Genomic DNA, 26,372 nt, shown 5'->3' on the forward strand with positions numbered 1-26,372 from the left:
TATATTTTACAGCTCCGTTGTATTTTTGAAATTCGTATAAATGAGTAAAAGATCTCAAATTGGAAAAGATGTTTAAAGAACAAGCTTTTGAAATTTAAAATTCGTATTTTCATTGCAAACGCGGTATTTTCATTGCGATATATGCATTTAAAAAAGAAGCGGGACGAAGGGAGTAAGAGAAATCGGGTCGTTCAAATTTAATTTTGAATATTGCTGGACCCTTGTTTCCCTTCGAGGAAAGGAAACATTTTCGCGACGCGTTCGATAAGAGACACTCTCGATATTACGACGGAAGTGCATTTCTATCTGCTCGTTAAGATATTACTGCGGATCGAAGCAAAGTCGAGGAACGTTTACCCACTCAGAAACTTTACTCCTCTTTTTATTGTCCTATCGCTTCGTGTCAATGATAGCATACTCTAGAAATTTAATTCCCCTGCACAATTTGTAGATAATAAATGCATCCAGTCTTAATGCTCCATTATTTTTACGCAGTGCAGGCGATTGCTACGAGAATTTGAACGAAATAATCCTTATTTAGCACATAACTGAAAAATTGTGACAAATGTGTACGAAAAGTAATTTCCCATATTTGCTTCCTTCTTTGCAGTGCACGTGTATCGTTTTTTAAATATATTCCCGCCTTTTAAAATTATTCTAGGAAATACATTGAAAATACAATATTTTTTGTTACTCGCTATCAACCATCTACTCCCATAAATTCTACGCGGTACGTTTCTTTCATAATTAATGATACTGTTTGTTACTCCGATAAACTTGAATTCGCAATCCTCTGCAAAGGCATATCATATAATGCAAACTGAGACCCGTACTTGCGCCATCGCAGTACCATAGTAAATTCACCACCCCCGTAAAATCTGGAAAATCATTAATCCAAAGCGGAGGGAATCGCTCGACAGAGAATTCCATAGAGTACACGGAGAGAATCATAGGAGAGAGAGGCTGTCAAGTGGCTGAACCGAGCTCGAGTCCTGTCGTCGAAAATAAACCGGATTGCAGGGACTTGTTAGCTCACAAACGCTCGAGCAGCCACGAGTTACTCCATTTCCGGCGTCCAAGAGTAGGCTAACGTCCCTTGGGCGACGGATGAGCTAACTAATTCCATTCGAACACTCGGAAGGAAAGCTGCCTCTCTGCGTTCTCTGTTTCTTCTCTTTTCACCCCTCTCTGCACACCCTCCAGATATCACGCCTCGTCTCGTTTCAAAAGCACACGGATTGACGCTTCTCTTTTCTTCCTTTTCTCTTTCTTTTACCATTGTAGTAGCCAGATTCCTTCCTCCAACCATCTTGTTTCATTTTCTCGTTTCCTGCGCTACGGAGTATTGATTTACCATCTTCCTATTGTTGTAATAGATTATAGTTGTATTTCGTACATTAGTGTTGATATTATATACTGTTGGTTTGCGGGTTAGAAAAAATTTTAATTGCAACAACTCCAAATATTTCCCTTACAAAATACCGAAGAAAATTTTATACGATTCCGCAGTAATAATTTTTACCAACGACCGTCACAAAGAAGATAATTAAACGATAAATTCTATAAAACTCTAGATAGTTCGAATAACCGTAACACTTTTCGCTGAAGATGGAAAATAAAATAATTATAAAAGCGAGTAGAAATCCAAATCTACAGAATTTCAATTTCTACAGATTTCCTCTCTTCTTCCTATTGCAATTTTCCTATGTCACTGTAAAGATATAGGAGGGATTGGGAAATACAAATAATTCACTTTATTCAGCACACAACAGTTGTACGTATATCTTATACTCTGAAGACCTCGTAAACCTACTCGCACGCGCGCTTATTGTCAACCGACTCTTCCGGATGCTTCTAAACGACTGCCAATCGTCTTTTGTCCCAACTAAGGCCTGGACGCCCTCTGACGCTTACACAATAATTCACATGTACAGTGTAAATGTATCATCTTCCTAACAGTCGCTTTAAACCATTCTTGATTAAAAAAATCTAATTTACACCCCTGTAAATTACATTTTTCTCCCTCTAACGTTTCCATAAGCTCTTAAAACAGTTCCAACTCTGACGAATTAATAGCAATTCCCAGAATCGTTCGGTATCTATATCGACTAACCATCGAAAACAGTGAAAGAGCGTAGAGAACAATGCGTTTGGTCGGCCCGAAGAAAACACAGCATCGAAACAGATCGTTTGGAAAGGAACCACCGTATTGCAGATAACGATCCGTTTCTTTTCTTCACTGGAGGAAGGAACTTCCGGGTCACCGAACGTGAAACGCCCATGCTTTCGTGTTCAGGGTCCAGGCCGCAACAATTGGGTGCGTTCTAATTCCCATAAGAATAATTAAAGGCCACGATCGAGACGAGCAACGCCATTGTCCGTCAAAGAGGGAAATTCGCGGTCCAGTTAAGTCTTTCGAACGACAATTGAAACGTTTCTTTGTTTCGCCTCCATCGGTATAATTCGAGTGGACACTGAAGAATTTAATTGCTGAGATTTCGTTTCTATTGGTGGTTCCTTGCGAGCCGTTTCTGCTGTACTTTTATTCCCTTAGATTTTTTAGTTTCAACGGAAATTTATTGTCGAGCTTGTTGCATCGTTGAAATTAATTTTTTTCACACCGATTCCTCGACATCTCCGATTATAAAATACTGCAAATTTATCAGAAACATCTAATAGTAAAAATCGCAACCAACAGTTATTTATTGAACGTACGTCTACAGCAAATTCATCCTGACGAAGTTTACTATCGCAGAAAATTCTACGAACCAGCAAATCTTCTTAAAATATACCACAAAGAAGTTCTCGTACCAAAAGTCCTTCGTACGTTCCAAAAGTTCAGAAACCGCAGTCACAAATTTCTTAAATATTTCAATATCGAGTCTACTATTCCGGAAAGTCCATCTCGATTTAAATGTAGAGACTGCGTTCTACGATAAAACAAAAAAAAAAAAAGAAAAAAGAAAAAAATCCGAGATACGAGTGAGTCATCGATAGTATTGCAGGTTTAGAGTAGCGCGACGCAGCGCGAGGACGTACGAGCGTCGAGTGGCGCGTAAATCAAATTCTTCGCTGGTCCCATGGCGCGTCCGGCGCGTTTCGTTCCGGTCATGAAAATACGCGGCCCCCGGTTCTATAAATACGCGAAATAAAATACCACGAAGAGAAGAGTTTTGTCGCGCTTGGTTCCCGCGGGTGCCGTTTCCGATGGGCCGGTCTGTCAGCCTCTCTTTCTCCTCCAAATTGAATCAATGGCCCTTTCTCCGCTCTCTCCTCTTACTCCCATTTCAACCCCCCTCCCTCCGGTGACGATCCATGAACGACGATTATTGGATTTTAATTCGATTCGATGCCTACTGTGACTCGACTGTTTATCGGTTTTTACGTACGAGATACGTCTAATTAGCCTTGCGTGATTTGGAGTCGTTTGGTAAAGTTTGAGGTGAGACTAAACCTAACTAGACTTGCGAGCGTACAGGGTTTATTAAGATTTGAAATAATTTAGAAAAAGAGATCGGTTTATTAGGCCTTGCGTTGTTTGAAAATCGTTCGTTAAAGTTTGAGTTAATCTATGCAAAAAGATAAGCGAGGTAGGTGGACGGGTAAATCTAATTAGTCGCGGTCGTTTAAGGGTTGTTACGGTTTGAAACAATTCTTCCTGAAAGACTTTCGAATGATCATTTATTATGAAACATATATATGACTGAAATAATAGTTCCTCACGATGAGCGTAAGTAAAATAAAGCATATTTAGTTTGTTCTCAACTTTTAACTTATTTTTAATTGTCCTAACACTTTCTAGCACTGTTCGCCGAAACAAACGTCAAATCGCCTCCTACCCGGAAAGAACAAAATAGGAAATTAATCCAAACCATCAACCGCTACATAACGCATCTTCGAATCTCAAACCCATTCCTATTAAATACCATTCACCACCGTTTCACCCTCTTTAAAACACGGTGAAAGGACTCGACCGACACTCGTACCCTTTCGAACTTCATCAAACGTCCCTCCTCGATTGGCTGTCGCGGCAAAATTGAGGTTCCATCGTGCTGGCGGGACGTTTAAATTAATCATAGGCGAAAGGGGGAGTGGCTCTGTTTTTTCAAGCCTCGGGCGTTTTTTAACCCCGCAAAAAGGGGTGGTCGAGCGCGAAAGGGAAACAAGACCGACGCTCGCACACGACTACGTGTGATGTGTGCACACTTTTAAATGGAGAGGCTGGCCCCCGTATAAATATGGAAATTTCAAAAATCGAGTTAGCCCCGGCCAAGTGTCGACCAGCTCTCTCCTCTCTCTCTCTCTCTCACACACACACACATACACTATCTCTCTCCAAGGAGTGGATGGTTGTCTCTTGATTTTTCCGCGAACTTCTCGCGTTAAACTCGTTCGTTTGAAACAGGAATAGAGGTTACCTGGAAGCAGGGGATTTTTATGAAGAAATTGTTCCGTGAAAGGATGGAATGGGGTAAGGGTTGATTATCTTTCGACACCAAGCGATATCGAATTTTTTTTTTTAAGAGGCTCTCTGGCTATTTTAAGGAGTTATTACTACGCTTCATTTTGATATCGATGCCTCGAATTGGTTTATCTTAGGTGTGTTTTTTTTCTTTTTTATAGTTTATAATGATGGAGTGTATGGTAATTACGAAACTTGATGAAGAATCGATGAACAGTAATCTTTGGGTGGATATTACGATAATAAAGTTTTAGGGGAGAGTCAACATTTTTTAAGGGAACTCCCGAATTTTGGCGGACATTTGCTATTTTCAATTTGAAATTCGCGAATTTTTTAATCTTCCAGAAGCTTTCAATCGCCAATGTTTTAGCATGTAATTAACGAGTTTTGATACATTCTACTCAATCGAAGTCTTTAAGCTGCCAAGCACTGCCTCGTACTTTCCAATTCTCGAACTTTTCAAGCTTCTTATTCTCTGACTTCCCAAATTCATAGGTCTTCGATAGCTTCCAACTTCCACGTCTTTAAGTCCTCAAACTCTCGCTTCTTTCGGTACTCACATCTAAAGTCTTTCGACAACAGTTATGGTTTCCTCTTCACAAATACCATATAAACTCCCCAAGTACCAAAACTCTAACTTTAGGAACTTCCTCGATCCTGAAATTTCGAATTATGATATTTACAGATCTTTATGATCTTGCTTCGTAATCTGCGATACTCGAGCCAATCAAATCAACGAATAATTCGATTTCGTTTGACAACGACGAACACATCCAGCAACCTCTCATCGAGTAAATCGATGGACGCCCTAATTTCACAAGAAAATAGCCACAGAAGAAAAAAAATAAATGATAAGGAAAAGAATGTCCAGCTGAAGCAGGCAAAATATATATCTAAGAGTTCTTGTACTCTTCGTCGTGCAGCCTCATTGAATATTTACCTGACCAGCGCATTGAATATTCCCGGCTGGCAATAGATTTGGAGTACGGTGTAATGCGAGGTGTCGTGGTGGTAGTGAGCACTTTGTATATCGGGTGTTCTTTTTATGTGCAATTTTCAATTCTCTCTTCTATGTATTCCGTGACATTTAACTGTTTGTATTAACTTATTCGTATTATTTAGTTATCGCTATGTTATCGTATTATATAATACAATAATAAGTGCTAGATTTATTTATCGTATTCAATTACTGTTTTTTAATCTTAGATCAAAGCGAATCCGGATTGTAAGTTGTCTTGGTCGTAAGTGAAAATTCTGGTCCGAGAGGAACCGCAGAATAGATTCGTCTGTCTGTGAAAGATCAATCCGGTCAAATCAATGAAAATTGTATTCACGGAGAGAGACCCCAGGAAAAATTTGCGATGTACTTGAAAATATATTTCGAAGTTTAAAGTTACGAGGCAACCTTTTTCAGTTACTTTGGTAGGGACAGGGAGGTGGGAGTTTTCGAACCTAACTTTTCGAAACTCAGTTTTAGAAATTCAAACTTGGAATTACGCAAGTTCAACTATGCGAAAAGGATTCCGTAACTTTACCGAAATACAATCGATGCAGATCGCATAATTTTAACGCGTTACACCTTGCCCAACTGTATCTGAAAAATCATTTTTGTGAGGAAATTTTTAAATATACAAGACACCCTATAGAAGCGTTGAAGTCGAGGCGAAACGAACACCATGAGAAATGGCGGAAGACAGGGTGGCGCGGAACGACCGATCGAAGAGGGTAGGGAGTATCGAATTTTCACTCCATCCGAGAGCATTCGTATTAATATTTTACAGGATGCCGGTGAACCTACTAAACCAGGTAGAAACGAAGCTCGACGGTGCAAATGCGTGGCATCGGTGGCGAAGAAAGTTGATCCCTCGGAGCGCGTCTAACTTCCGCGATAATGATGCGCGAGAAAGTTGAAAAGATACCGAAGACGCCCGTCGATAACGCGAACACGAAAGTCGAGATATTTTATAAGAGCCCGAATACCGTAATTTTAGATGTTACGAGAGGAATGATAGGAAATTGAATACTCTAGATAGAAAATGGTAATGTAACACAGTGGCTTTTACGTTGGGATAGACTGTGAAACTTGTAATTTTGTTAGTCTAAGAGTTTATCTTGAAAGTTTCAAGTTAATATAGCAAGATGTTTGTTCGACGGATATTCGACGAATATGAAGGTTTCCGGTAGAAAATTTTCGTAGGATGTTTCCACTGTAAATGTTTCGATGTACTGTCCGAGCACAAGCTTGAAATTTGTATTCCTCGTTACAGAAACGAGGTAGCAACGATACATTGATTCGTTAGTAGAGGTACCTAGAGCTTTCGAAGAGCGTTTTATAATTCGAAAACCACTGAGATTGAAACAAACGGACTCTATATTTCATTAGAAATATCTTGTTATTTCAGTAAAAGAGATACAAAAAGGGAAACACGGGAAAGGAGTGAGAAGGGTAGACAGTGATTGCGGGGAAAACGCCGAAAAGGAGCTAAAGAACAGGAAGAAAAAAGAAAGGAAATCCCTAATAATCCAGGAACGTTTCTTCCAGATTATTTCTGCCACTCTTTCGCCCGCCCCTTTTTCTACGGGGGTTGAAGGGGGTTGGAGGCGTCTCCGTTACAGGTGAACGTGCACGAGATTTATCTCGTGAGTTTTTCTCGTCGCAGCTACGTGAAAACTTGCCCTGTCTCCGGCCTTCGCCCCTTCTGACAGTTCTCCTGGCGATCTTTTATTTATTTACTTAAAGTATCAGCCCACGTACGGGGGTGTAATGGGATTTCTCGTTGGACGAGATAAATCTCCGATTATTTTCTTTGGATATTTGGCTCGTTAGTAGCGTAATTATGTCGATCGTGGTTTGGAAAGGAGAGAATCCATAGTTTCCTAACGGTTGTTTCGCGCTTTTGATTAAATTGCCATGGTTTCCATAGTAGCATTATTTCATTCGGCAGATTTGCTTTCGAGGAACACAAGACAAAATTTCATTCTGTTATTTCTCGTTAATTCTAAAATTTAAATAAAGGGAGGTACAATTTATTACGTTAACAATAAAATATTACAATGCATTTTATAAAAAAGTTAATATTTAATGTTGCAGCAATGGTTGAAAGAATAAAAGGGTATGGTTGGAAACGAAAATGTAACAGAAATACGAAAATTTAATTAAATGAACGATGCGTCGATCAAAATTCACGCAGCGGAGATCTATAGTAATAAAACGTGGATTAATTTCAGATAAAACTAATTAACTTGTAACGCGGCGGATCACGTCGCATTAATTAACTTCCGACTATGGTGTCGTTTCGCTGTATGATCCATCGATTTTCCTGCAAATTAAACAACATTCCAAAACGTAGACTCTCTCACCTAACCGAAATAAATCATGCCTCCAAGGATCGACGAGTAAATCTTTTTTAAGAAAGAAGAATACTTCGAACCCTATTCTGGAAAATTACGTGATACAACATGGGGAAGGATGAGCCACGCGACGAGATTTACGTGTACGTTGATAAGGCATACTGTTATCAGTATGCCGCATAAAAAGGTTTACGATACGTTCATGTAAAGTTCGAGGAGATCCAATATTCTCGAATGGACGTAAAGTGAAAAATACATCGCATAGTGTAAACTACTTTCCCGTAGCCTAATTTCCTCCTTCTTTTAATTAAACGTTTTTCGATAGACGGGCAGCGTTTACCGGGTTAATTGAATCATTTTTTAATGACGCTTTAGACACACGTTACGTGTAACGAACTTGCTCCTCGATAATTAAACTAGTCTTTTTATATATTCGGAAAAAGAACTTTACGTTGGACTAGAAACGAGAAATCACTCGTTCTGACAGCTTTTCCTCTCTTTTTACATTGAAAACTATCGAAAGAATCGAAAGAATTTCACATTGAAAAATAATTCGGTCAGGAATCAAGCGAATTGAGATGGGAAGAAGAAAGTGCAAAATTAAAGAATGCAGTAAACGTTTAAGAGAAAAATTCCACTTTTCTATCGAAAGAGAGCAGCACCACTCGCAGAGAGATGGTATCGATGCAGAGCAATTACCCGAGCAGCGGCCAATTACCCGCGAGGTGTGAGAAAAATTTAAACAGTCCGTCTTTTGCAGCTTTAAATTGCCCCGGCCAACCCTAGGCCCTGTCCTTCATCCATCTTCCCGTCATCCGAAAATTTATCTGCGGCCACGAGGCCCGGCTGGGATAAGCTAGGATAATAACAAGAACGGAAACTGACTGCGGCCAGATATTCTTCGACTAAGAATCTCCTTGTTTCCTTACAAATACCGTTTCGATCCCGGTTTCAGGTGAGCCGTTGAATCGTCGAATGCTGCTGAGCCGCTCAGAAATCACATTGATCAACGAGATTCACTGTCGCCAGCTTGAAAAAAGAAACCCTTACAATTTCTCTTTTGCAGCTTCGAAAGCGTGGAAGATCCAGGAAGGTAGCCAAGAAACAGGTGATCACGAAGGGAAGGTAATTCCAGCGATCCCTATCGACGATTATCGCGGCAAACTGGCATAATCCAGCGAGTTTTCAGGCTGGAAATCCATTAAACCGGCGGTTGCAGTTCCAGAACAAAACGAGAATCGGTTGCCGAGCGAGAGAAAGAGAAAGCAGCAGAGACAGAGAAGACCAGCAGTTTCCTGCCGGTCGGTGATTAATGCGAATAGGGGTTGGAAGAAACAACGAATCCTCGCTGGCGGAAAACTTTTTCCTCGCGCTCGTGAACGAGTTCTTTGGGTATCATTGAAAATTAGGCTGCTCGATTAAGGAAAGCTTTGTTAAAGAAGGGGTATCTCTCGGATGGTTCGAGGGGTGAATTCTTGAAAGGATTTCTGAAAGATTCTTAGAGGTTGGCGGATACTTTGGGGATAATGGTGACTGTTGGAGCTTCAGAATTATTATTTGATAATGTTACTGTATAGTTCGCTCGATAATATATAGCTTTTCGACTGTGAACGAAGTGTAACGAAACGTATTTATGCAAAAATTTGTATCTTCGTCAAGATAAATAAAGAACATGGAAGTTACGTTAAATTTTTTACTATCCTTTTTTTACGCTCTGGCTCGATAGTAAAACAAAGAAAAAAAAAAGGTTCTCTTAACGCCGCATTAGCGCCCTAATAAAAATGTAACAAACTAAATATTCACAGATCGGACAAGATTCCTTCCTTTGCCAGCCTTTGCTCCGTCCAACGTAGAAATAAACAAAAGCGAAAGAGAGTAAAATACGTTTATTGGTTTAATACAAGTTTAACACGCGCCCGTTGAAGAGAAGAGGAGGGAATGGCAGATAAATCGGCGATGATTTCTCGTTTCGTAGATGATTTCTCGTTTCAGAGAAGACGAACGACGACGAGTTAAACGTCGAAGAGAGCGAACGAGAGTGGAAACGAACTCGCGGAGGGAATTTATGCAGGGGCCGTCGACAGGAGGGCGCAAAACACGCCGACTAGCAAATATTAATGCGCTCATTAGCCGCGCTTCATATTCATGCTATGAAAATTCATCGTTTATTATGTAACGATCGCCAACGGGCACTCGCTGGATAAAATCCACGCCGGATTACCGATTAACGCTGATCGACGGTTCCGCTCGGTTTCGATCGCTTCCGAGATCGTCCATTTTAATCCCTTCTCTCAAATTTCCACTATAATCATCCATGTTTTTTCCCATGATTTCCTACAAACACGATCTTCTCTTTTCTTTTTACGTCAAATGGAGAAACAAGTATCGTATCTTGAATTTAAATATCACAAAACGCGTCACGATAAATCTTCCTTAAGAATCTTCACTTTTTCGACGTCCTCCAAATTCAAACCAATCCGAACTAACAAAATTGATAAAACGTCCGAATCTTCCAACTTCGAATTCGGACCAACCGAGATCGATATTGCAGTCCCCTAACTTGGAAAAATCTTCGGAAATTCTAATTCACCCTGCGAATCTCAAGATACGAGACGTGATCTTAGCTCCAAAAGCTCGAGACAAACATCGGCAAAAAATCTCTTCGAGTACGAATCAACGTAGAACGATAAAATACTCTTTCTAATCCACCCTCGGGTATCGCAATTCGCGATCTAACAGAGTTACAACACGATGAAACGTCATCGAGCGGCGCTTGTTTCAATAACACGCGCATCCTGCACACAGTGGGTTCCTCCAAGTGCCTGAAAAAGATTGCTCGTGCCAGTTTCTCTTCAGCAGCATCCCCCTTTGTCGTCTCCAACCCGCGAGTCGTCGAGGAACGGGGCGCAATAATGCGGCGGCCTGGCCTCGTTTGCGTGTCGCTCGCCGCCGCGTATACAACCGAGAAACCGGAAACGAGGTGTCCGCGGTTATCTTTTTGGAGCAGGCCGCGCAACAGGGCCGTAGAGAATGGCGGAGCGTTTGTAACGCGGTGGAAACCGCGAGCGATACGATTGTGCCCAGCGAAAAACACGCGTCGACCCGGTTCCATTCGCGATAGTTGCGTCACCGTTTCCGGTAATCGCGTTGCAATCGTCAAGGATACGATGATACCGTACGCTCCTAAGTACGCGAACATTTCGCTCCACTTATAATACGTCAACGATGCACGAGCACCGGTGCAAAATTTGTGAATGGATAAGAAAGTAACCGTCTATACCAAACTTGTTTAGTATCGTCAATTCTAATTACTGTACCGCGGATTTTCCTGCAAATTCATATCTTTGAAAACGTAATTACGGAGATAGAACCTAGGTAAAGAACTGTTTTATCTACAAAGTATCACGGAGAGCATTACGTTTTACATATTTTACATACTGTTCCACATTGCGTGCATTCTGTGTTCGCTAATTGTTAGAGTATCCATTCGATTTGACATTATAACCATCGACGATTGAAATATAGGGCACGTACCGAAGAAATCGGAATGGAAATTGACAGGATAAGCGATTGCAAGCAAGAGGCAAACTTTGGTCCATACGTTTTACAAATAATCACTCACGATTTAAGCCAGAAAAACTGTGAATTCACGACGTATAAAATTAGGACGAAAAATCAGAGATTACGATTAATTTTACCACTGTGATACGGTCGATTATAATATTCGCGAGCCGGTATATCATTGAAAATGACTGTAAAACTAGGATCTGCGACGATCTTAATCGTCGACCGTTCGTGAGAAATAGTCTCACCCTTTCCATTTCTCAGAAAGGTACAATCCATCGCGGCACATTAATCACAGACCAATTTCTTTAATTAAACCGCGGCAGAGCCTACAATTTCCTGTCCCTTCACAGTTCGAACTTCCTCGCTTATCATCGAGGAGGGAGGAGGGGACAGCGTGAGAAAGAGAGTCGATCGGGGAAAAGTCCTTTGAAATCCTACTTCAAAGGCGGTGGAAGTTTGACGGCGATGTCACAGGCAATCCACTTCCGGCCTTATTTAGTAAATCGACTCCAACCCCTATCAGCAGAGGAGGCGAGGAGAGAGACGAGTCTTAGAAGTATCTCAGCAATAAATATATCGGCTTATGGTCGTCTCGAGGAGTTTCACGAGTCATCAGAAGCTCGAGAAGCCAAACTCTCTGCTCGATGAAATAGCAACCGGTCCCTTTGGACCCTTCCCCGTTTCTGATCGCGACAGAACCACGATATTCCAGGAGATATCGACACAGGCGAAAAACTCGAAAAGATTCTCTCTCGGTTTCGACGGTGGACGCTGCTCGAGGAGGATTCAATGGAAGGTTTCTACGTGTTTGACGACATTAAGGGTGATTCCGGGATTGTTCGGTGTGTAACCGATGGCTTGCGATAAGTTTTTCCAGAGTTTTCCCAGTAATTGGACGCGGAAAGTTTCGTATACGACGTAGGAACGTGTAGAATTGTGAAAAAGTCGTCACAAGCAATTTATATTACACGAATAATATACACTTGACGTTGTTAGTAGTCTTTAAGACGAGATACATAATCGAAATTCCGCAATGAACGCTAAATTACTCGAAAGAAACGACGCTTCGCAGAAAACGATAATTTACTCAAACGTACATTAATTCTTCATCCTTCCGACGAAATTCCATTCCAATTCCATCTCTCAGAAAATGTACTGTATAAAAAATTAGCACCACGTCCTGAAAATCGAGTCTTAAATTCTTATTATTATAATTCGAATACCAATAACGAGCAGGTATAACGTTCAAAATTTCCAAGGATCGCATGGGGAAGTTCTTGGAAGGATTACGTAAGGATAACGATTGGATATAGGCGCACGCACTTCCGGTACGATGCAGCCGGAACTTGGGCGCTGCAAGCCCCGGCAGCAGCTGCTGCTCGATCGTACCCGATAAAGTGGATTCGATCGAACCTCGAACACGTAACTGGCGCGTTATCTATTAGCCCTCCTAGCTTGATAAACGATTCACTTCCTTGCACGAACGCGAACTTCGCGCGTAAATCGACTGGAAAAGGGATAAGCTGGTTGGATATTCGGCTGCGCTGGTTTCCTTTCTTTACAGGGTTAGAATGTTCTTCTATCGCGCGAGAAAGAACGTCGTGAGGTAATTCTTGTTTAGAATTCAGATGCACGGTCTTGCCACTTGAACACACAGATTTACCAAGCTTACGCACTCGTTCATAAACGTTAGAACGCTTATAGAGAGATAAGATCAAGTCGAGTTTATCGTATCATTTTTTCAAGCGTAACGAAAATAGTGCAATTTACGATACTGATCGTTAAAGTATATATTAATCACCAACTCTATTTTATTTTGGTAACGAAACCACATGAACGTGAAAAAGCAATGCCAATTACGACGAAGGAAATTCGACCAATGCTTAAATGAAAAAATCTAGGTCCGTGGAAAGTTTCACCCTGAAAAAATCACCCGCAGTTACCTTCCAACCCCTTCACCAACCTTACATCCCAATTGATCCGAAACATATTCAACTCGATTACGCGATACGTATACGAATCTACAATAGATCCAAGAGATATCCAGCTTCCGCGTGAAGGATCCCCGTGAGCCAGGATATCGCGTTATCCGTCACATGATAGATTACTTTCACTGAGCTACGAATACGTCAGCCCGTCGCGAGAATAGATTCCTCGCCATGGAAATTCCATTCGTCGAGTCAGCCCTGCCACGAGCGAAGGAAATGACGCAGCTACGAGAAGAAACGTGCCCGAGGGATTCCGATCCCGGGAATCCCGGAACGATTTTCCTCTTCTGTGAAGTCACGGCCGCCAATTACTAGCTGGCTCCTTGAAAAATTGGAATATAGAGAGACACGCTCGATTCCGAATCGTTTCAGTTAACTATTCATCGTCTTATGGTACTTTTCTTTACGTTCGACGTGGTTTTATGCGATTTGACGAGGTTCGATTAGAAGTTGCAATATCTTAAGATCATGAAACTCGATCATAGAATATTCTGGCTTCGGTATCGGATCATTCGTATGTCTCAGTTAGACAGGAATCTTCTTATGGTATGTGTCATCGTGCTTGGCGTATTTTCGCATGGTTTCATAAAGTTTCAATTGAAATTTGGATGTATAAAAATATATTTTGATCTCGATAAACCAACGCTTACATAAAGTATCAAATTCCTTTGATAAATACCTTCGAATAAATAATTCTCAAAAGAAACGAAAAAATAAAAAAGAAAGAATGCTGGAAAAGATATGGAATTCACACGAAATACATTCAACGTTGGCAAAAATGGCCTGCAACTCCCTTAAATAGTAGAGCGAACAAACGACCTCTTTTCGAACGACTCTGTCGCCATTCATCGCTCTTCCGGTTCGATGAAAAATGCGGCTGACACGGTGTCGAACGTGATCGTGGCTATTCACACTGTACACGGAAATGAGCCTGCACTTTCGCGAGTTCGAGCTTTGAACGAGACCCTGCTCGATTTTCCTTCGCCAGTTTCGGGAGGCGTCCACATTTTTCACGACTTCTCCGCCGCTGGCAAAAGAACGTCCATGGGTAGTAAGTTCGTGTCCTCTAGAGCGTGCAGGAATATCAATCATCCTGACGAGTATCGTGACGAAAGCGGGTGTAATTAATTAATCAACCACTCGTGAAACGACGCGTCAAAAGGGTGAGTTTCTTGATGCAGTAATTGGAAACGCATTCAAGGGTTGTTCTTCAAGTTATTTTAATCTTGTACGATATCTTGTATTTTTATCTTTCTCTACTTTCTGATGGAACTTCGGTAAACAATGTTCGTTAACTGTTTCAGGTATTTAATAATTTGGATTGTTCGAAGGGATGAATTTCTAGAAATGCTAATTTTTGTGATCATTCTACTATTCTGATCGTGTAAGGGTTATTTTCGACTCTCTTAAACATTTTACCTCTGCCTTCTTTTATGAAAGTCGGTATTTATTAACTATTTCTAATATTACTTATTTTCGTAGGTAATATTATATAAGAATGTTCAAGTGTACCAAATGTTTCGAATATTTAACGAATTCTTCTGGAAGTAGAAAAGCTGAGTCGTTATTTAAAGAAGACGAGCGTCTGATAGTAATTATTTAATGTCGAAACAATAAAAAATTCCTCCAAAAGCAATTGGCAATGGTGGACGGAGCAAGAATTCACGAGCAGATCACTCGAGGTCAGGACGGTTTACAATTTTACGATGAATAAAAGTGATCGCCAGGGATAAGAGGAAAGTTCAACGAATGACTTATGCATGTTTCGAGGCGAACGACATTCCATGGTTGAATTTTATGGGGATGGCGTGTGGCCATGGCGAGTGGACTTTATGTGAAACAGCAAGTTGACTGTTTTACGGTGTTCTCCTCGGGACCACGCACGCTTTACGAGCTGCCGATGACAACACAGAGATTCCTGGTGCTACCATCAATCGACTCTTATATTTCGTTCCGTATTTTCATCGAGTCTTAAATACACGGAATCGTGAAATCATAAAAACATAAGCAACGACTATGCAGTTCGGAAGCTTGTTTCCCGAAAAACTCGTGTATTATTAATAATTAATATAAAATTTCTATTATTATAAATACGTACGCGATCGAATTAATAATAATACCTTCGAAGCTGTTATTCATCTCTACAATACGTGACATTATAACAATATTATTCAACAGTACGAGAATAAAAAGGAACGTCCATCGTTTAACAATGAATTCATGGTTGAAAAATTAATTAAAATCCCCTGCTCCCAGGGTTTCCTGATCCATAAACCAAATGAAAGATTAATATCCCCCTGTATCCTATTTTATTGTACGAACACAGACGCGAGTTTCATATTAATTAAAACGTATTCTTCAAATATGTTCGAAAATTACGAATCGAAACGGGAAATCTGGTCTTCTGTCACATCCACGCTTCCATTCAATTTCCATGTAATGCGCAAACAATATAAAAATATAAAATTCCATTTTAACACGAATGTTTCTCATAACACGTCCTAATTAATTAATAAATAATTAGCAGATCGATTTAAAAATTATCTCTTATTTCGGCCTGAACGAACAAACGCCGTTCTTCCATCATTTTTAAATAAATATATTTTTAAATAAATCGTTTCTGTAACCAGCAATTCCAATATTCGTGAGTCTTCGCAACTGCCAAGTAATTGGCACTAGAAAACTTTTTCTCTCGCGTAAAAAGATTCCTTAAAGCCGTCGAAATCGATCTGCACGAGACGTAACAAGAGAACCGGTAAAAGAAGGAACAATATCGGAAGAAAAAGAAACTAAAACGCGGTGCATTTCGTCCAACGGACTTCCAAAACGCGAGATTCCGCTCGTTTTCTCGCGATCCGTCTTCCCGAGAACACGAAGTACACCCTCTCCCGTTTCTTTCGCAACTATCTTCACTGGAACGCATCAAAGCGTTCGCCTCACGGAATTTTCTCCAGCAAATTTTTCTCCTCAAATGGAAAAACCCTGGTAATTTCCGCGATGCGGATCGCGGACCAGAGAAACAGGGAAAATTGAAATTTCCAAAATTTTTGCAAGTATATCGTGTACACATCGAAGAAAAAAAGAAAAGAGAAAGACAGTGTTCTTTTATTGGAATGGTTATGTAGAAACTTTAAAGCGTCTGTTGAAGCAGCGAGAAGCTTCTTTCGAATTAACAATTATTCTATGTTCTCACGAGATCGGTCAAATTTATTACGACGATTGCACAGAAAATACCAAAACGCGTGTTTTCCTCAAATGTGAAACCACGTCGAATTTTCTCCCATTCAACGCTCCACCAATTCTCATTTCCGCTACCGCGTACGCGATATCGTAACGAAAGATACAATTATACCCTAAAAACGAAAAAGGAAAGGGAAAGAGGAGTAAAAAAAGAAAAAAGAAAAAAAGAAAAAAAACGATAAGGCGAAGTTACAGCACGATGAAGAGACGACACCAAGTGTGCCGATAATGAGGCGGAAAAAGGGAGAGAGGGCACCAGGTGTAAGTGGTAATAGGCAAGTTGCAGCGGCGTGCAGCATGTCAGGAACATGTTTGACTTTAACGATAGCCGCTGGCTTTAGCCGGCTGATAAGGCCTGTCCTCGTTTATGCGGAAAATAAAGATAAGCCACGGCCGAGGGCTGAGAGGCTTGTGCAACAGTTCCATTAAAAGAACGAAGAAAAAACAACGTGGCTGCGGTGGTAGGCGACCAGACGAGAAGGGGTTGCTCGGTGCAATCGACGTGTATGCACAACATGCACGAAGGCCGCAGGAGGGGATGACGTTGGGCTTTCGAAGCATAATTTGCTATTTACCCTGGGCGAAATAGAATTTTAACGAGCAAAAAGCTGCCGAGTGATCGATACTATACTAGGAAGATCGTCTTCTTCGAATCGAGGTTTTGACGGGGGTGGAGGAGACGTTTGCGCAATGAATTTTGTTCGACAACCGTGTCGATAATTACGTGTTGTATAGCTTCATCGTTGATTATTAATCAACGTTTGTTTATGTACGATGAATTTTTAATGTTACTGCTTTAATCCGGTATCACGATTTTGCTCGAATAAAACAAAAAGAAAAAATATTTTTCCTAAAAGAAGAGAACAAACGTGTAGCGAGCAGAACTGTGTAGTTGATAATCGTGTACCGCGGCTTCTTCGTAATTATGTTTCTTTTTATCCGATGTTTTTTTAATTTCATTGGTTCAACGCAGTATTGCAGTTTTATTCAAACGAAATAAAACAAAGAAATGTTTTCTCTATAAAACCATCAAGTGTGAATTGAACTACGTTGTTGGTTATCACGTGTTGTATGGTATTCTCGTGATTACGTTTGATGACCTTTTTAATGGTGTTGCTTCAAACCAGCGTTACAATTTTCCTCAACGAAAATATCAAAAAATATTTTTCTCCGAAAAAGAGCCACGTTCCTTTACACACATACGCGTATCAAATAAATAACGAGGGACGTGTGTTCTATTAAAATGATCGAGAAAAACGGCCCTTTGCAAGAGAATGGCCGGTCTCGCGGTTCCTTTGTGGAAGCGCACGAGGAAAACACTTCGCGCGACGCAAGACCGCGAGAAAACTGTTTCTGGAAACTGTTTACACACCCCTTTGAGGAGCTACAAATTGAAAGCGAAATAGGGTCGGATTTTCGGGCGTCGCGTGCCTCCATTTTTCTCCTCCGTCAGACACTTTAAGACCGTCACTTCCACCACCAAACGCGGCAAAACTGTGTATACGTGTAACGCGGCTGGTGTCTCGTACAATCTCTCGTTATTTCAGCGACGTACAAACGACGTGGAATCAGCGTTTAAGTAAGTGAAACTGTTCTATCCGTGGGGGAATTTTCCTCGGCGAATTATCTGCCCTAGAAGTGTCTGTTACGTGGCAAGATCCTCCACTTTCACGGAATTTCTGCTCCAGCAGAAATTGACTGTCTTTGAAATTTCCACTCTTGGGGAATTTAGGTAATAGATAATACCGATGAGATACTTTGGATAATAGATACTTGCCGACCAAAGTATTTGGACATTTATGTATGTATTACACATCTTACGTATACACATACGTATTCTACGGGGTGTATCTCCCGCCTAACTTTATCGTCTGCAATATCTCGCATGTTTTTCAGAGTATTAAAAAATGTTTCACGAACAGGTTGAATGGTTTCAAGGGGGGCCATAACTCGTCATGATTCTGACAAGATAAATATACGACTCTATAAAAAAAAAAAAAACATCGGTAACCTTCGTACGTCTTCTGCGCGCTCTTCTACGGAAAAACCAATCGTGTCAAATTACGCCTCCCCACGAAACCATTCAACTTATTCCTGAAGCATTTTTTAACATTATCGAAAGCAAGGCTGACAAAGTTAGATGGGACAACCCGTGTACGTGTCGTATAAAATATTTTGAAGTTTCATTAGCACTGCCAACGCGGATTTTTATGCATTTATGGAAAACTTGGGGGTGTAAAAATGCACAGAATGCGGATAACAATGCACGTAACATGGGAAACTGTCTAAAATACGATATACAAAATATTCAGAATATAGACGTCCATAAAAAGTAACCTTTTATAACATTTAACGCATAAAGCAATTCTTATGCGATTATAAAGCAATCGTTTACTCAAATTTCAGTGAAATTTCCGTTATAATATTTGACAAGTGAAACCAGCTTCTAACTAGCTCTTTTAATTATAGTTGCGAAAATATGAATTTACATAAATATCCGCAGTCTGGTAACGAAACGCGGCTGTCATGGTCATACCGGTTAAATTTGAAAGCAGCCTGAAAATGTATATAGAAACTGCAAGATATTTATTGCAAAGATATATTTAGTCAAAAAATTAGCATATGTTACCTCGTGTCACGCTATCATATTATCGATATAAAACAAGGTTAATATATTGATCCAACGTCAATAAGGGCACGTTTCACCCCAGTGACACAAAACGATTTTTCGCTGGTTATATGCGTTCCACCCCTTGGTGGCCATTCTGACGATATACAAACACATTCGTCTACATCTCTCTCGAGATACGTCTTATTTTACAACGACAGTAACGTAAGAGGATGAAACTTCCGGACGAGAGCTGATTTTCACTGTTAAAACTGTCAACCTCGCTTAACTTTTTATATTTGTTCAATAAAAGTTGTTTACTTGGAATATCTTACTCGTTATATTTCTTTCCCTGTTAGAACGCGTAGAAAAGTATGTAAACTGCAATATTTAATTCCATCTTTCCAACGTTGAGAAAGTTTTCTGTCTTGAATTCCGAAAGCTACTGCATTCTAATTACAGAAATTTCTCTCTATCGACTCTCCAAACAAACCCTAAAATTCATCCCTTTCGATATCCTCAAAAAAACTACTGCGTTCTAATTACAGAAATTTCTCTCTATCGACTCTGCAAACAAACCCAAAGATTCATCCCTTTCGATATCCTCAAAAATCTTTAACACTTCCTAACCCCTCTCTTTAATTTCTGGAAGCTATAATTTTGAAGAAATAAATAATTCTTTTCTAAAGATTATTACTGAAATTCTTCGTTCCATCTATCCATCGAAACTACTGACGCCCAACACACGTATCCCTCTCGCTTCCTCTTGCACGTCAGAAACGGATCGTAACGTTGTATGTTGTCAAACTGCTGAAGCGAGAGAAACGTATCGCGAAAAGTTAATTAATAAGGATGTCTGTAGGTTCGCGTGCTACGTTCGCTGAATAAGAAACTAGGGTGGGACTGGCGCGCGGAAACAGGCCACGTGGCGCGAGCAAAGCGGTTTGCACGACGCACGAAGGCGCAGGGTACAGTGCTTTATGGCTTACCATCGTAAGGGACGCGCCCGTCCCTCGAGCGTACTGGAATTCCGGGACACTCACCTGAAAGCAAAGAAAGAAACGACACGGTTAGAATTTTTCAGAAGCTTCGAATAAACTGTTTTAAATTTTTAGGAATTTTTTGACAAATTTCGTTTCCGGAACCGGGAAGTTGTTTTTGAACATAATTAAATCAGATTCGCGGACAAGACGAACAATGCTCGTAAAACAGGTCCAAGTGTTCTTCTGTCTTCCATTTTTAACTCTTAACCCTGGGAAATCTCGTAGTCGGGACACAAGTAATAACAGGACACAGATAAATTACAAAGATAAACGAATAAGATAATATTTTCATGGCGACAACTCGAAAATCGATATGTACGATTTTATGTTAAATCGTTTTATTCGCACCGTTATTAACATTTCGCGAAAGCGTTAACAATTTCTTCTTACGAGAATGAAACACTCTCCTTCTTCCAAATTTGAGCAAAATGCTTTGTAAACATCTCCTTGCTATCTCCAGCCTTAAAGCCTTCTATAAACTAAGTTCTATAAATAAAGTAAAGAACAACATTTGAAATTTTCAGCGAATTTTGTAAACAAGACTGTGTATTCTTTAATTTATAGTACAATCTATAAACTATAAATATTAAACTATAGTATATAAGTTTATTTAGGAGCACAGCGGCTGTTTTCTTCTTGTAATAATCGGCGAGCTGGTGGAACCAAGCGTCCGCGAGTAGTAACAGTCGACGCATCGTCAGACGCCGGAAATTAATCCACGGGAATGCGTTTATATCAGCGGGACGCTCATTCTACGAGTGAATGCCGCGTCAGTCGATCAATTTCGCTAAGATATCCCGCGGTCTATTTAAACGAGCAACAACAAAAGCCGTACACGAACAACACAGGGAGCGGAGAATTTCCAAAGAACGATTCTCCACGTCGCGATTGAAAAATTATGTCGCTGGTTTACTATAGCCACACACGATTTATAAACATCATATCGTAGATGTACGATGTTTCTATTACACATGTACAAGTCACTTCTTCATTGTACGTTAAATAATGTACATCTCATGAAACGAAGAATAATACTTCGAGGTACGGTTCTTTTTATCAAATGTCGCTTCTACCGAGAATATTTGTGAAAAATTATGGGATAATCATGAATTATAGCGTATCTATAAAGACATATAAAACGCGCAACGATATTTACGAAATAATTCTAAAATAGCCGATATGTGTAAAAAGGTTGAAAGATATTTAATATGTCACTCAACGAAAACCGTAGAATATTTAACGTTATCGGAGATTTAAAAATTCTCGCATATATTTAAAGAATTGAAAACATTGCAAACAATATCATTTGTAAAAAAATCACGAAATAATTTTATTTTCGATTATTCGAAATTTGTAAAAATTAAAGAGATATTGATAAAAGTACGATAAAATTCTCTTCGACCATGGAATACCGTAAAATAATTAACATTTCCAGAGAAATTGAAAAATAGCAACTCGGACAAAACTTTTGCGTCACGCGTGCTTCAATTCGCGTAAGAACAGAAGCTGGCAGTTTCATCGTGTCATCCCCCGTAGAAATGCAGCTTCTTTTGAAAAGCGAAGCCGCGGGCTTGGCCTCGTCACGCCATGTCCAATTTGTGCGTGCGTTTTGAAGAGCTGTCACGCACGACCTGCTTTTCCAGGAAAATTCGCTTATTAGCATCGTTTCCTATCCTCGGATACAACGTTAACGTTCCGATTCTACCGATTCCACGCTACGATTTCTTTATATCACAATCCTTCGAAATTTTCTATTCATTCGTTTAGTTTTCTAAACGATAAGTTTAGTTTCGAAGAACGTTTGTGATAATAGTACTTACGAAGAAATTAATTGTCGTTAAAACGATCTATAATAATAAATAACAAGAATTCGAATTCGTGTGAATTTTCTAGAAATTTTCTCGGCACGAATTAAGAATTAAATTTTTCGATGAATTTCAACCACATGGAAAAGTACACAAGTACTTTCATAGGGTACTTTCTATTTTTTTCTTTTTTTGGGATTAATTATAACGAAGATTATAAATAATAAAGGGGACACGCATGAATTTCCCCCAAATATTCTCGACATGTATTAAACATCGGATTTACCAACGAATTTCAGCAACATTTCCTTTGAAAATGTACGTGCATCGCAAATGTTTCATCAAAATACTCGAAACATTATTAATGTACACATTTCCATCAGAAAAAGATTCAGCAACTGCATAATTCATATGGAAAGTTGCGCTCGCGAGAAAGGTTTTCTAGAAAGACACCCCTCTCTTTGAGCCCCTCGAACTTTTTCTCATAAAACATTCTTCTACGTGCAATTAAAACAAGAATCACGACTTTCCTCGATTACTGGACGTTCTACAAACACGAGGGAACCTAAGAAAAATTCTCGCTCGAGAATTTCATGAATTTCATCACAATCACAAATTTATTGAAGTCTTGGAATCATCATTTGTTGAACAAAGATTTTTAATACATTGCACAATCTAATTTTAATCTTCGAAATCTTTTTAAAAGAAAGGATGGCGGTGGAGAAGTAAAGTAAAGGAAAGAAAGCCAATTCGATCTGAGATACGTAGCGTTTAATTAACAGCTCTCTGCAAATATCGCTTCCTCGACCTTTTCACAATGCGTGGGACATCTATGTTATCGAAACCAACCGTTTTCTTCATAGCATTGCGAACGAACGTTGTGGATATTCTGGATATCCATACGTGATTCCGCGAAACACTTCGCATTAGCTCCAGGGGTGGAAATTCCAATTAGAATGAAAAGTTCGTCATGGGTCGTATTAGCCGCAAAATAAAAATTTGCTTCGGATATATTATAATAGGTATGGTGGTAAGCAAATAGTAAGCAAGTACTATAACGAGTACTCTAAGTACTCTTAATATGCTATATTCACTTACATTACACGCTACTCGATATACTCTTATACTAAAATATAGTAAATATTATAACAAGTACTCTACTTTGGATACTTCATATATAAAGATAGTCTATAATAATAAATGCGATACCGTACATGTAAATTTTGTAGCCATTGTGAAAAGGAAGAAGGCAGAAGTACATGGAAGAGAAGAAGAATCAGAAGGGATCGGCCAGAGAAACGATACGCAAACGGTTGGAAACGGGTCGATGTTTTATCAGGCTGGTCACGCAACTTCCACGATTGCCGGCATTTTTCCCCGCCCCGCTATTATCGGACACCCTTTAACGTTGGCAACGAGCGCGCGATAAGATCGTGTCGTCCTTCGATATTCGCTATTTATGGGGATGGCGGAGCGAGCCGCATGTAAATGGCAATCAAGACGAAACTAGACTCGAGGGTGGATCGCAACCGTTTCAAAGGAGTTTCGCGGGTATTTTGTGCGGTTGTTGCAGGGTTCTGGGCACTCGAGTATCGCGCATAATTTTCTAGTATTTCTATTCTAGTACCTTTGCGATGACGAGTTAAAGACTGGTTGTTACGAAAAACAAAAAAAGGAAATAGTACAATCAGGACTTGCAATTTGCTAAGCAACTTGATAAATCCCTTGATACATTTCCAACGTTTCCAGATACTAAAACAATAGGAGGCGAAAGAAGAAGAATATTTAAACCGCGTCCAGAATTAGAATAAAAATTCCACCTGCCCAAAAATAACAAGACGAACATTTCCAATAGATAAATCAAAGATAAAAAAAAGTAAATATTTCTCCAAAATAACGAAAACCCTTAAAAAAAAATCCACACCACGATTAAAACCTTCTGCACTCTACGTAAAATCAATCTCACCCTCGCGTTTCGCCATTCACACCGTAATTCCCTCAAGTTGAAACGAAACAAAGGAACGAGAGAAAGAAAACGAATTTAAAGAAAGAAAAGAAACAGAGGAAGGAAGAAATCCGGCGGAACGAACGCTTCCAGGGCGAGCCAACCACCACCTTCTTCGCCTTTCCACGAAAGACGCTCGAGAGGGTGGTTACAGAGACGGTGGATAGAAGAGGAGAAAACTCGGAGGCCAGGGTGTAACGTTGCAGCCAGGCAGGGCAATTTATCTTGTTGTATTAGCAAATGGATGATAATGACGTGGAATGGGGGCGTACAGTGGGGGTTGGTGGAAACTGTCGGAAGCCCCTGTAAGCAGCTGCAGTTACCGTCGGGTTCTATGCGGCCGACTTAAGTGTACATGCATTAGTGTGGCACGGTCTTAAGTGTACGGCCGTGTAGTCGTGACAGTTTCTATCCGTAGCGGGGCCAAGGTGTGTCTTTTTAACGCTGTGTATTTTGTACGTGTGTTGCCAGGGGGGGAGGTGTTCGGAGTGTCGATACAACCACCCCATCGCCGTTAAGTGAACCAAGTGTTTTGTTATTTAAGGCGGCCTTCTCGAGAAACGAACGATTCCTCCTTCTTTTGACGAGGATGAATGTTTCCTTTGTTGGAAGGAATGGTTTCTTAGGGACGTTCTTCAGGCTGTTCAGTGTGTGTTAATCAGAGAAATAGGAATTTCTGCTTTTTCTCGAGGCTCTTTCGGGATCGGGCTTGGACTTTTTAAACGTTTTAAGGAAACGGTGTCCGTCGTTCGATGAAATTGTTTATTACTTGATGGATCGAAGCCAACGATGGTTTTGAAGCATTGGAAGAATAATATTTCGAATTATTGGAGGGCTGTGCAGGCTATGATTAATGATGGAAATGTGACCTTAAATTGATAAATCGAGGCAAAAATTTCTGTGTAAATTGTTCTAGATCGAATCGAGAAACTTTTCCGTCGAATTTGCAAAATGCGCAAAGGACGGTTTGTGCGTATTTAATTATTTCATTCTCGTCATTTATACACGCTGGAAATGTAAATATATAAAGAATAGCATCTCGTTTCGAATTCAGACACGCAAATGTATATCTATATTTTTTATATATGCATAATATAGCAAAAAAAAAGAATAAACGAGAAACGTCTTCTAAAAGTTTGGAAGAGCGCAGATGTAAAAAAGACGTGCGACGTCGCTCGTAATTATTTGTCACGAAATAATGGAGTTATTATACAATTATAACGGAGAATGTGCCGGGCGGCAAGATAGGGCACGATGTTGTAATAAAAGAACGTAGATTAAGAAGAATGCAGTACGGAATGGGCGCAAGAGAAACGCAGGCGTTATAACGCAACATTCCGCTGTTTCCACGCCAGCCAAAATAATAAACATTTATTATGTTCTTAAAAATTTCATCGTCGTCTGAAATGAGAATCAGCCAAGAATCGAAATGTCGTCAACAAGAACAAACGTGTTCTTTTAAGGACAACACGTTACGCATCGCGTGTTCTTCGTACGCATTTTCCTGTCTAAAAATCAATCCACCAGAAAAACAGCGCCGATGAAACAACAAACTGTTCCGCTGATTAAATTCAGCAAAACGTAAAATCTAAATAAAAATGTCTCCTTTCATCGTCCAATCGGAGAAGATCTTTCGAAGAGGTAGCTACGAAGCAGCAAGCCCAAGTCGCTTATCTTCCTATCTTTCACGGTTAATTTTTATATTCGTCGTAAATCAAACGAAAATCCCACGCAGAATTCGATCTACGCTGGAACTAGGATCGCGAGGTCGTGAAAGAAGACAGGCGGGAAGCTTTGCCGCCAATTTACGCGAGTCGTTATGCTTCCTCGTGCAACCCCCATTGTTACAACTTCGAGCAGAGACGTTGCAGAAGGGTTGGAAAAGTCGATCAGAAGGCTTTGTGGCAAGGAGCCACCCTCCGGATGCTTTCACCGCTGTTTACCAACCTGTCCATCACCGACTACCAATTAGTATTGTAACCGGTGGACGTTTCTACCACGCGGCGAAGAAACAATGAAGAACACGCTTGCCATCGCATCTTGCAACGCTCTGACGATGATGTTCGCGAAGGTAAATTCGTCAAAGAGGATTACTGGTTCCGGGTTTACGTTCATTTTACAGAGTTCTGTGTTGCTTCTTTGGGAAAAGGGGTCGCAGACGGAGGCTCGAGGGTTGATTTATAACGTAAAACGCAAAATAAATTCAACCTCGCCAATCTCCAAATAAATATGTGACATTTTCACGATCATTTTCGACAGGGTAGATGTTCTAATACGAAGTGTAATTTTTTTTAACATATACT

At 40.2% G+C, this 26,372-nt stretch overlaps 1 protein-coding gene across 17 annotated transcripts in view; it reads right to left on the reverse strand.

Moving 5' to 3' along the window:
- The window catches only part of LOC132914430 (polypyrimidine tract-binding protein 2), a 442,018-nt gene that overhangs the window by 158,300 nt on the left and 257,346 nt on the right, over positions 1-26,372 (reverse strand). For 11 of the 17 annotated variants that reach the window (XM_060973544.1, XM_060973557.1, XM_060973554.1 and 8 more), the window contains one exon: positions 20,206-20,259. The exons of the other annotated variants lie outside the window; for them this stretch is intronic. In XM_060973544.1, coding sequence (XP_060829527.1) covers positions 20,206-20,259 — 54 coding nt within the window. The remainder of the gene's footprint in view (positions 1-20,205; positions 20,260-26,372) is intronic. 17 annotated transcript variants of the gene reach the window in all.

This window comes from Bombus pascuorum, chromosome 15, assembly GCF_905332965.1.
Source record: "Bombus pascuorum chromosome 15, iyBomPasc1.1, whole genome shotgun sequence".
Classification (NCBI taxonomy): domain Eukaryota; kingdom Metazoa; phylum Arthropoda; class Insecta; order Hymenoptera; family Apidae; genus Bombus; species Bombus pascuorum.